The sequence below is a fragment of the Rhinolophus sinicus genome, chromosome 2 (genome assembly GCF_057876585.1).
Source record: "Rhinolophus sinicus isolate RSI-liver-muscle chromosome 2, RSI-T2T, whole genome shotgun sequence".
Classification (NCBI taxonomy): domain Eukaryota; kingdom Metazoa; phylum Chordata; class Mammalia; order Chiroptera; family Rhinolophidae; genus Rhinolophus; species Rhinolophus sinicus.
In genome coordinates, this window is record NC_142502.1 from 8,277,004 (window position 1) to 8,289,764 (window position 12,761).

General features: G+C 34.9%; 1 protein-coding gene across 5 annotated transcripts in view; it reads left to right on the plus strand.

Moving 5' to 3' along the window:
* Window positions 1–12,761, plus strand: part of SERAC1 (serine active site containing 1) — a 62,361-nt gene that overhangs the window by 34,081 nt on the left and 15,519 nt on the right. For all 5 annotated transcript variants that reach the window (XM_019749382.3, XM_088795323.1, XM_074333753.2 and 2 more), the window contains 2 exons: window positions 5,281–5,394; window positions 7,700–7,862. In XM_019749382.3, the coding sequence (XP_019604941.3) occupies window positions 5,281–5,394; window positions 7,700–7,862 (277 nt within the window). The remainder of the gene's footprint in view (window positions 1–5,280; window positions 5,395–7,699; window positions 7,863–12,761) is intronic.

Here is a 12,761-nt window from a genome sequence, read left to right on the forward strand (position 1 = left end):
TCAGATTTGGCCATGGGACCCCTCAGGTTGTCTTCCTCATCTTGGAAATGTCTCCATTACTTTTTGAGCACTTCCTTATTTTGTGGTGTTAGAAAATATCCCCGTTATAAACTTGCCCTGCTTCGCCGTGGAATCAGCTGATTCTTCAGAAGCCCTGGTTCCTTCTAGGGCTAATGGTTTTTAGAAACTAAGTTCTGGGGCGGAACTAGCTCACTGATACTGGTGTTGCTTTCAGACCCTTTCAGTGAACAGAGTTGGGAAGAGTGGCGGTTTCATATGGTTCAATTCAGTGTGTGAATTTTATTTTTTAAAGTCATATCAGCGTGAATGCTGTTGTTACTTAGCTGAATAAGGTTATAAACTGAGGACTCGTCTGTCCATATATGGGTCTCAAATAATTGCAGCTAGGGGACACTGGACAGCAGTGTTGATTCTGCGTCACCAGCATGAGAATGTGTAGTTGGTGTTTGAAGGAACAATGAGGTTACGTATGTTATTTTCCAATGGCTGCAACAATGAGATGTGATAGGAAAATGTCTGCACTTTCCATTGCTGACAGCCTCACCCAGACTGCTACTTACTGTGGTTTATTGTCTGTGTTCGTAATTGAATACAATGCAGAGTTACAGTTAGAGGTTAGGAAAACAAAGATGTCATTTTTTCCATCCAAGTTTACATTGATTCTGTCTACCCCAGACCCTTAGGGATGACCCTGGCTTAAAAACTCATACTTTAAAGTGAACAATGTTTTTAAGCCCAATTAGTTTGCACAAATTGCAGAGTGCTAAGGTTGTGATGTTTTACAAAGAAACATCAGAGGTTAGCCCTTACGCATATTAAAATAAAGGGACCCACAATTAGAAGCAGTATCAAAACTCCCTGTGCCCCCGCCCCTACTCATCCTGGCAGTGATCTGCCTTCCCTCCTTTTGTCCCTTCTGTTTTATCGGGAGAACCGGATGAGAGCGAAAGCACGGCTCAGTTTTACTGTCACGACTCTCACAACTGGGACCTTGGCAGCTGTCCAGTATCTGTCTGCCAATGAATTTGCTGCTGGCAATTTGATGGGAGGTTGGGGGACAGGGAGGGGAGGTTCTTGGCCTTCCTCCATCCTAGATGTTACCAGCAAGATGGCTCTTTAGGATCCAGGTTTCAGTCTTGTTGTTACCATCTGGATACTTCGAATCAGTCAGCGTGTCCCCTGTTTGAACCTCTTAGAGGACCCCAGGTGCCTGTGCCCTCGAGCCTAAGGAGGCAACCAGGGATGCAGAAGGTTGGGCATTTTGGATTGTGATTTCCTGTTGCTGTAATGTGGTAAGCTGCTGGAGTCAAGAAACCTGGCTGTGTACACTGAAATGATTTGCCATCACAAAGCTTTTGTGCTCTTGCCTTAAGGACAATCCAGCTGAAATCTTGCAATTCTTGTATTATCATCTTCCCCTGTAATTTCCCAGTGTCTGTCTGGAATCAGCTTAGCCATGAGGGCCTGGAATCTTTAGAACAAGACACTTCTGACAGCGATCTGCATGAGTACAGTCGTGTATTGTGACTGAGAGAAAGACACCAGCAGACAGTGTTTAAGGGTGGGAGAGTTCTTTAATGCCAGAGGATTTGGAAACCTGCAGAGGTGCTGACCCAAAACGGGACTGTGCAGCTTCTTCAGATGGGTGGGCAGGCCCCCTGGGTGTGCAGGTTCCCCAGGGTGTTGACCTGTGCAGTCAAGGATTCCCTGTTGGAATGAACTCACATTTTCACCTGCAAACTTCATGCACCCCCTTCTGCTGACTTTGGTTGTGGGTAAATCTGCTCATCAAGTGTAAATAACAAAGACAAAGCAAACCCAGCTCATTTGGAATTGTTTCTAAGAGAATAGATTGTTATTTTCAGTAGCGCACCTCTTAGTGGGGCTTGATTTCCACTCACCGGAGTCTTTCTTTACCACCTTCTGACGGTCCCTTCCCGCTCCCTATGCTCCAGCCACACTGGCCTTTTCTCCCCATTCCTTGAAGTTGCTAAGTGTGTCTCTGCTTGTGTTCCTTCTGCCTGGAATGCTGTGCCAGCAGCTTGTCACATGGCTGCCGCCTCCTTATCCTTCAGATCCCAGCTTGTCAGCTCCTCAGAGGGACCTTCCTCTTTATCTCAACTGTTTCTTGTATTTATTGCCCTTTATAGCTTCCATCCCATTCTGTAATTACAGAGGGTGCCAAAAAATGTGTACATGTTTTAAGAAAGGAAAAAACTATTAAAATTGTAATAATATATACCGATAACCAAAGAAGAATACAAGTCACGTTTGACTTCAGCAGTGACAAGAGGGGCTCAAAGTGGTTCCCATCAGTGTCCAGACACCTGATGACGGCGAACTACTGCTTGAGCAACGTTGACCAAAGTGTCCACTTGTACACATTTTTTTGGCACCCCCGGTGTTTTATGTATTTATTTTTTGCTAGTTCATTTAGTTCTCTTATTCTCTTCCAGTAGTCTGTAATTTCCCCAGTACCAGATACAGTGCTTCATACACAGTATACGCTCAATAAATATTTATTGAATGACGAATGGATGAATTGTGACGTGGCTGAAGAGCTACATTGTGCACAGACTTGTATGTACTTCAGTAACAATGGCATATTTCTCATGCGTGTCAAAGTATTTTTGTATGACAACGACACAAATAGAGGTAACTCTAAGGCTTCTGTTTAACTGGAGTGTGGACTATGGGGTAAGAAAACATCCCTCTAGTAGTCAGTCATTTGGCTGGTACAAACTTGCTGAAATGCATTTGAAACATACCATGTTAACTCGTGATAATGTTGTGTCTCAGTTTGAGTATCATAATGAAGTCATGCATCAAATGGTCTGCTGCACGCCTGCAGTCACCGTATGACAGGGATAGAGATTCTGTAGTAACTTCATTGACATTTCCTCTCGTGAGCTTTATTATTCTTGTTGCCTCTTCATTTTTCTCCTTGACCTTTTATTATTGTTTTTAACACTGTCACTCTCTCCACCTTTTCCTATAGATTTTATTAATCCTCAAGAAACTGTTTTTTCGTTTCACTTAGGGAATTTGATATGTAGCATTTCTTAAATCTTTATGAATTTATTTAACCTTCTATATCTTAATCCAGTGGTAAAGCAGCAGTAACCTATGTATATTTATATTCATGTTAGGAGTTAGAATATAGTCCATACGACTACATCAAGAGTTTATACCTTTTTATTCATTCGTTTTTGCTTGTGCTTCTTCCTGCCACACAAGTGCCAGTTCATAAATAATGTACAGGCTTTGCCAGCGGTAAGAATGGAATTGGACCTGCTCTCTTACCTCCCGCTTAAGAAATGGTCAAGAAAAACGAAAACCCTAGATCATCGTTCTTTTCCTTCTCCCCGTTCTATCCCTAGAGCACTTAGAATAGACAGCGGTCAGCTGATTTGAGGGTGTGGGACAGAGAGAAGGATTTCGGGGAGGCAGGCTGTGGTGCTGCATCCTTGAGCAAACTTCCCCTCCCCCCGCAGCCCGCCAGTCCCCTTTACCCTTCTTTGTCCCCGCGCCAGAGGAGGGAGCGACGCCCCGTGATCAGCCCATTTCCAGCCCTCCACTTAAATCGTGTAAGTCTTGGAGCTCCAGCATGTTTAAAGTTGGAAAAGCAGAATATTACATCAGAATTCCAGGCAGAGGGAACACAAGTAGATACACACTTAGCAACTTCAAGGAATGGAGAGAAAAAGCCAGTGTGGCTGGAGCCAAATGAGCGAGCATAAGGGAAGGAGGAGCGGGAAGGGACCGTCAGAAGGTGGTGAAGAAGCCGACTCTAGCGAGTCGAAGCCTGTGCCTGCTAAGAGTTAGAGCGGCCAGTTTGAACATTTACTGGGTTTCCTGAACCATAGACCCTATAAAGTAACTCAACATGCAGAAACTTATGCATTATATTTCCTATAGGAAACCGGGCTTTACATATACATTTTCGAGAGAAGTTACCTTGTACTTGACCTCTTTTGCCAGCAGTGGTTTGTATGCTTAGTTATGACCCCTCGTGCAAATGCAAAGGGCTTCTAAAGGAGCTGCAGTAATAAGTCTTCTTTTACCCCGTCTACCTCCCCTACCCGAACACACACACACACACACACACACACAGTTATGCAGGCTCTTTTACAGAAATGAGCTCTATATACCTTGGAGATTGATATATATCAATATATGAAGAGACTCAAAATGTTTTATACTCAGCAGTCACTGTATAGCGCTCCCATCATTTATTTAGGTGGCCCCCATTGATGGACATTAGGTGGTTTCAGTCTCTTGTTCTTACAGACAACGCTGCAGGGAATAAACCTGTACACTTCGTCTGTGTGATACACGTTGAAGAGCACAGGCACTTGTCATTTTGACCGTTGTCACTAACTGGTCCTCCATAGAGGAAGCCCCGTTGGTACCACCAGCAGCAGCGTGATGAGAAGGCCTGTTTCCTCACCCGTCTCATAGATGCTCAATGTCCTCAGTGCACTCTCGCCTGCATGCCTCTCAGGAATGATGTTGGATGGACAGCATTCCATGTATTTTAGAGGCGTTGTATTTCTTTTCCTAAGAACTTTCTGTTATGACTGTTGCTCGTTTTTCCATAGCATTGTTGGTTTTTTTCTCACTGATTTGTAGATGATTGCATATTAGTGATGTTAGTTAGCCCTTAATCTGTCGTAAGGGTTGACATTTTTTTTCCCCCAGTTTATTCTCATAATATGTTTTATTATCTATTAGGGACTAGTCCCCACTACTCTTCTGTTCCATCATTTTCCTAATTCCTCTAGTTTATCCTTCCATATGAACTTGAATTTCAATTTGAGAAGAATTAAAAATTCTATGATCATTGTCATCATTGCCTTTATTTTAGTTTTTTTCAATAATGCTTTTCTCTATATAATCTAAATAATGATAGACTTTAAGTAGATTCTGCTAGCATAATATGACACTGAAACATTATGATCAACCCCAGGCTTTTCTTACACGTTAAAGATTGTGTGTTAGGACTTTGTACTTTTAGATAAGAGGACACAGAGGAAAGAATTAAAGACTCAAAGGTTGCTCTCTTCTAGAAATAATTCCATGTTTTCTATTCTAGTAAGCAGCAGTTTGCATAACTAAAAGTTCCCTTTAAGTTTCCATAATATTTAGAGTCCTACATATTCGTTCTTTCTAATACTGTATATAGTACAGAGGTATTTTTGTCCAACAAAAATTATTAGTCTCTTTTTTTAGTAAAAATTTTAATTATCTTACTTTCAGGGTGGCTTATGGAGTTTTGGAGGAAATGGACTTCCTTATGCTGAAAGCTTTGGAGAAGTTCCTTCCGCTACAGTGGAAATGTTCTTTTTAGAAGCTTTAGTAAAACATTCTGAGGTAACTTACATTTTCAAAATATGGTTTATTTTTATCACATTGAAAAAGTTACACATTTTCTTTCAAGGGAAATTATCCTTGTTTATTACAAAAGAAAAAAAGCTAGTTGCTTGTTTTTAAATTTCTGCTTTTCTTCCATTTAATTGTTCAAAATTGATCATCATTATTTAGCACAAATACATGAATTTCATTTTTGCGAAGTATTTCTAAAAATGGATTTAATTGCAACCCATTGTCTAAATATGGCATTTACCTTTGAGTTATGCTATCTTCAATTACCTTTCTCAAATCATTTATACAAATAATATTATCAGGTAGTTAATTTCCATTAAAACATTTGCCAAAGGTGTGGTAAGATAGAAGAAAAGAAATATTTAAATGACCAAATTTTAACCATACCATATATCAATGATTTTTAAACTTCTTGGTATTATGGCAAGTTTTCTGTCATGATCATAGTTTGATTTTAAAAAGAAAAAGGTAACAAACTTTGTGGTGCTCAAGCATTAGTGCATAAAAATCATTCAGGAAGCACATTAAAAATGTGCATTTCCTGCTCACCTTCAGCGATTTTAATGCCCTGGACATGGGTAGTGTGTGGGAATTGTGTTTGTGGCAGGCGTCCCTGATGAGGCTGTTGCCAGTGGTCATCCCACAGCGTGACAGACATCATCCTACAGATGTAAACTCTCCAGTTCAATTTGGGAACCATTAGATGTGGCTCAACAGCTCGGTGCTTTCTGGTCATCTTAGTTCCCACCTGTGGAATTAGGAATTGGGCACAAAGCAGTTAGTCTTTAGTGTTGGACAACAGAAGGGAATGTGAGTTTGTGATTTAATGACTAGTTTCTGAAACAGTAGATGCATCTTCAGTAGAAAGTCCAGTGCATGGAATATAATAGTTACTTTTCCAGAAGCCTCTGAAGTTACTACTTAGCTGATATATGAGCTCTGACAGTTAAGTTTGCAAACTTGTTGCAACGATGTTGCTAACCTTTTTTGATACCAGAGAGATTATTCATCAGAGGGAATTTGTACCAACTGTACAGTTAACCTAGTTTACTATTTGGAAGTGCTGAAAAGGCTGCGTGAAAAAGTTAGACGACCTGAACTTTTCGCCAACAATTCATGGCTCTTGCATCACGACAATGCACCAGCTCACACGGCACTGTCTGTGAGGGAGTTTTCAACCAGTAAGCAAATAACTGTATTGGAACACCCTCTCTACTCACCTGATCTGGCCCCCAGTGACTTCTTTACCTGAAGATAACAGAAATATTGAAAGGAAGACATTTTGATGACATTCAGGACATCAAGGGTAATATGACAACAGCTCTGATAACCATTCCAGAAAAAGTTCCAAAATTGCTTTGAAGGGTGGACTAGGCGCTGGCGTCAGTGCATAGCTTCCCAAGGGGAGTACTTCAAAGGTGACTTTAGTGACATTCAGCAGTGAGATATGCAGCATTTTTTCTAGGATGAGTTCGTGAACTTAATAGTCAGACCTCATATGTCTAAAACGCATACTTTTAATTACATGTAAAAATGGGATAAGATTTAATAAAAAATCAGAGAATGATAATTGTTGCATATACGTGACATGGTGTCATGTTAGTGAGTAAAACTAGTGGTAGGAAGAGGCAAGACCATGCTGATGACCTTGGCCAACTATAATTACTTGTGGGTCAGTTCTGTTACCTAACCTTAGTACATATATTTCCTTTGGCTCTTTTTATCTCTTTTCTCCATTAAAAATTCATATCCCATTTTCTTTTTACTTGATCTTTCTCTTTAAAGAATTTTCCGCCTCCCAAGTTTAGGCCAGCCCCATAGCTGTGGGCTTGTGTGAGCAGATGTTGCTTACCTCTGTGTGGGAGTTCCTGTTTGCAGAAGCACAGTCTGCCACTCCCATGGGGTATTTCCTGTTACCAGGTGGCAGGTTTCTCAATGGTAGAGAGCCATTTTGAAGTAATTTTAAGTCCATCAAAGTATCACTATAAATTGAAACAATTCTGTAATAATGACATTATCAGTTTATATCTGACCAAGAGCTAAACAGAGTAACTTTAAGAATAAAAATTTCAGAAGTCCTGGTGAGATATGACTTAAGTTTTTTCAGTGATTTTGAAGCACTTCCCATGTAGATAGGGGTTTGTGTATGTATTTAAATCAGCTGAGAGTTTTGGGTGGTCTCTCTGGGTCTCTGTCCTTGAGCAGGAGCCACGAGCTGCCCCATCATCATGCTGTTACCTGGTTAGTGAATTTGTACAACATAAAATGAGTTTTCATTAATTTATTGTGCTAGATACCCACACATTGTGATAAAATTGAAGCAAATGGAGGCTTGCAACTACTTCAGAGGCTGTACCAACTTTACAAGGACTCCCCTAAAGTCCAAAGAGGCATAATGCGTGTCGTTGGAAATATGGCTTTAAATGAACACCTTCATTCTACTATAGTTCGCTCAGGTAACAACTTTACATGTTGAGTATTTTGGATCCAGTCCTTTGTTCTCTTACCTCCACCCATTCATGACACATTCATTTTTCAGTAGACTGAAGAGTTTGCTTAAAGTTAGTTATGGATCCTTAGGGCGTGTCATTTCAGTTGAGGCAGGGAATTGCTTGAGATGTGTGGGTCATCCACACCCAAGATAATCAGTGTGTGGACAGCCACGGGAGAGCAGTGTTTGCCGGGACCATCTCATTGGTGATGTCTTTGATATGAATGATTATTAGAGACCAAGATCTGGGTGCTTTGTGTGCTTATTGGTCCTGGGGTGTCTTTGTGCTTGGCCCTTCCAATGGGAAAGGCTGCACATGCACGCACATACATGCACACACATCTGCGCACATGTACAGCTGATCCTTGAACAACATGGGTTTGAAATGGTCCACTTCTCTGCGGACAGTTTGCAATAACCACTGTGGTGTTTCGATCTGTGGTGGGGAGTCTGTGGATGCAGAGGACCGACTGTACGATTGAACTACGCCATTTTATGCAGGGGACTGGGGCGTCCACGAATTTGGGTATGTACCAGGGTCCTGGAACCAAGTCTCCACGGGGACTGAAGCACAGCTTAAGTTTTGGGGGAGTCAAAAGTTATATGTGGATTTTCTACTGCGTAGGGGGTGGTCAGCGCACCTGATCTCCTCGTCCAAGGGTAAACTGTATATGTATGTGTCATACATGTACATATATTAGAAATTATGAATTACATTTAAGTGTCTTTTCATCAGCAGAAAAGGGGTCAGCAAACCTTTTTTTATAAAGAACTATTTGCTGTGGGTTTTATTTGTCCCTCTTTTTATAGATTCTTAAGGTGGAAACTTAGATCACTGATTATAACTTTTTTTCTTGTTTCAATTACATATTGCTCTGTATCAGACCACCCCAAAAATCTGGTTAAAACAAGTCATGCATTTTTCTTGTGAATCTGAAATTAGGACAAGGTTGAGTAGCGAAGGCTTGTCTGCTCTGTGCAGCGTCAGTTGGGGCAGCTGAGCCGTGGGACAGAGGATACACTTTCAAGACGGTGGCTAGATGGGAGGGGTTTGGGGATGGAGGAGAAGGTAAAGGGATTAGAAAGTACAAATTGGTGGGCACAATATTGCCACTGGGGTACGAAAGACAGTTGGGGGAACGAAAGCCACTGGGGTACGAAAGACAGTTGGGGGAATATAATCAATAATGTTGTAAAGATTTTGTAGGATGTCAGATGGGCACTTGTCTCATTAGGGAGACCACTTCATGGACGGTGTAGATGCCTGACCACTGCAGTGTACACCTGAAGCTGAAGCTGAATAACTGTAATTAAATATATATGTATTTATAGTCATGGGAGTACAGCCAGGGGAATAGTCAGTGGAATTGTAACAGCATATACGATGTCAGAGGGGTAGTAGATTGGGGGAGGGGGGTTATCCCTTTGTGAGGAGGGTAAATGTCTCGTACATTGTTTTGTACACCTGAAACTAATAAAAAATAAAAATAAAGCAATTAGAATGAAAAAAGAAGATCACTTGCTCAAAGGGCTTGCACATTGGTACTGGCTATCAGGTGAGAGCTCAGGGGGCGCTGGGGCCATCTGGTTCCGCTCCCCATGCACCTCTCCTGTGGCTTTAAGGAAGCATGATGGCTGGGCCCCAGGGCAAAAGTCCTGAGGGAAAGCCAGGTGTAAACTCTTGCCTTTTGTAAGCTAGCCTTGAAGGTAACTTCTGCCACAATCCATTGATTAGAAACTACTGTGTTTCCCCAAAAATAAGACCTGGCCAGCCAGTCAGCTCTAATGCGTCTTTTGGAGCAAAAATTAATATGACCCGGTATATTATATTATATTATATTATATTATATTATATTATATTATATTATATTTTATTATATTATATTTTATTATATTATATTTTATTATATTTTATATTTTATTATATTATATTTTATATTTTATTATATTATATTTTATTATATTTTATATTATATTTTATATTATATTTTATATTATATTTTATATTATATTTTATATTATATTTTATATTATATTATATTTTATATTATATTTTATATTTTATATTATATTTTATATTATATTTTATATTTTATTTTATATTATATTTTATTATATTATATTTTATATTATATTTTATATTATATTTTATATTATATTTTATATTTTATATTATATTTTATATTATATTTTATATTATATTTTATATTATATTTTATTTTATAGTATATTTTATAGTATATTTTATAGTATATTTTATATTATATTTTATTTTATATTTTATTTTATATTATATTTTATATTTTATATTATATTTTATATTATATTTTATATTATATTTTATATTATATTTTATATTATATTTTATTATATTATATTTTATATTATATTTTATATTATATTTTATATTATATTTTATATTATATTTTATATTATATTTTATATTATATTTTATATTATATTTTATATTATATTTTATATTATATTATATTTTATATTATATATTATATTTTATATTATATTTTATATTATATTTTATATTATATTTTATATTATATTTTATATTATATTTTATATTATATTATATTTTATATTATATTTTATATTATATTTTATATTATATTTTATTTTATATTTTATATTATATTTTATATTATATTTTATATTATATTTTATTTTATAGTATATTTTATAGTATATTTTATAGTATATTTTATATTATATTTTATTTTATATTTTATATTATATTTTATTTTATATTTTATATTATATTTTATTTTATATTTTATATTATATTTTATTTTATATTTTATTTTATATTTTATATTATATTTTATATTATATTTTATTTTATATTTTATATTATATTTTATTTTATATTTTATATTATATTTTATTTTATATTTTATATTATATTTTATTTTATATTTTATTTTATATTTTATATTATATTTTATATTATATTATATTTTATATTATATTATATTTTATATTATATTATATTTTATATTATATTTTATATTATATTTTATATTATATTTTATTTTATATTTTATTTTATATTTTATATTATATTTTATATTATATTTTATTTTATATTTTATATTATATTTTATTTTATATTTTATATTATATTTTATTTTATATTTTATATTATATTTTATTTTATATTTTATTTTATATTTTATATTATATTTTATATTATATTATATTTTATATTATATTATATTTTATATTATATTATATTTTATATTATATTTTATATTATATTTTATATTATATTTTATATTATATTTTATATTATATTATATTTTATATTATATTATATTTTATATTATATTATATTTTATATTATATTTTATATTATATTATATATTATATTTTATTTTATATTTTATTTTATATTATATTATATTTTATATTATATTTTATATTATATATTATATTATATATTATATTATATATTATATTATATATTATATTATATTATATATTATATTATATATTATATACTATACTATACTATACTATACTATACTATACTATATTATATTATATTATATTATATTATACCAGATCTTATATTATAGTAAAATAAGACCAGGTCTTATATTAATTTTTGCTCTAAAAGACACATTAGAACTGATTGTCCAGCTAGGTCTTATTTTCGGGGAAACACGGTAGGCACTAAGGCTAGCCCATATTCAAGAAGGGATGTAGAAGGGGTTCAGGCTCGGTCACTTGAGGAGAACAGAGTCAAGGAATGTGAAGACATGTTTTAAAATTGCTACAAATTTCTAATATAGGTATTTAAAGCTGTAAATTTCCTCCATCCTGCTTTAGATACATTCCTCAAGTTCTGGCTATATTGTGTTTTTATCATTCTTCAGTTTGAAATATTTTCTAATTTCCCTGTGATTTCTTTTTTTTGTCTCATGAGTTATTTAAAAATGTGTTCTGTAATTTACAAATATTAAAGGTTTTCTAGACATCGTATGTCTCTGATTTCTAAATTAATATTCCATATCTTCAGATAACATACCCTATGAGATTTTAGTCTTTGGAAATTGACTGAGACTTAGTTGATGGGCTCTCTTAGTTAAGGTCTGTCTTGGTGAATGTTCTGTGTGCACTTCAAAAGAATAAGTATTCTGTAGTTGTTGGGTGAAGTGGTCTATACATAACAATTAAACCAAGTTGGTTGATAATATTGTTCAAACTTCTCTAGGTCTTTACTGAGTTTTGTCTAGTTCCATGAATTACCGAGAGATGTGTTAATTTTTCAGCTATGATTGTAGATTTGTCTGTTTCTCCCTTTAGTTCTGTCAGATTTTTCTTCCTGGTGAATTGTTTACTTTTTATTATTAAGTAATGTCTCTACCTGTCACTGGCAATACTTCTTTTCTTTAAGTCTACTTTGGTATTAACATAGCCACATTGGCTTTTTCTTATGCTTGCTATTTGTGTTGCATATCTTTTATCTTTTTGCCGTCTTCTTTGGCTTTCATTTTTCTGACTTTAAAAAAACATCCTTTATTGACAGTATATAGTTGGATTTTTTTTTTTTTTTTAAATCCAGTTTGATGATCTCTCCCTTTAATTGGAGTGTTTTGTCTCTTTACCTCTAATGTAATTACTGATATTGTTCGGTTGTATGTATCATCTTGCTCCTTCTTTCTGTTTTCTCACTGTGATTTTCTTTTTCTTTCTCCTTTCTGACTTTTTTTGGGTTACTTGAATATTTTTTACATTCTATTCTTTCTCTTCTTTTGGCTTTTTATATTTTTAGTATTTTTTTAATGGTTGTGTCCTTGACTTATCAGTCTATCTTGAATTAGTTTTAGAACACTTCATATACAGAGGG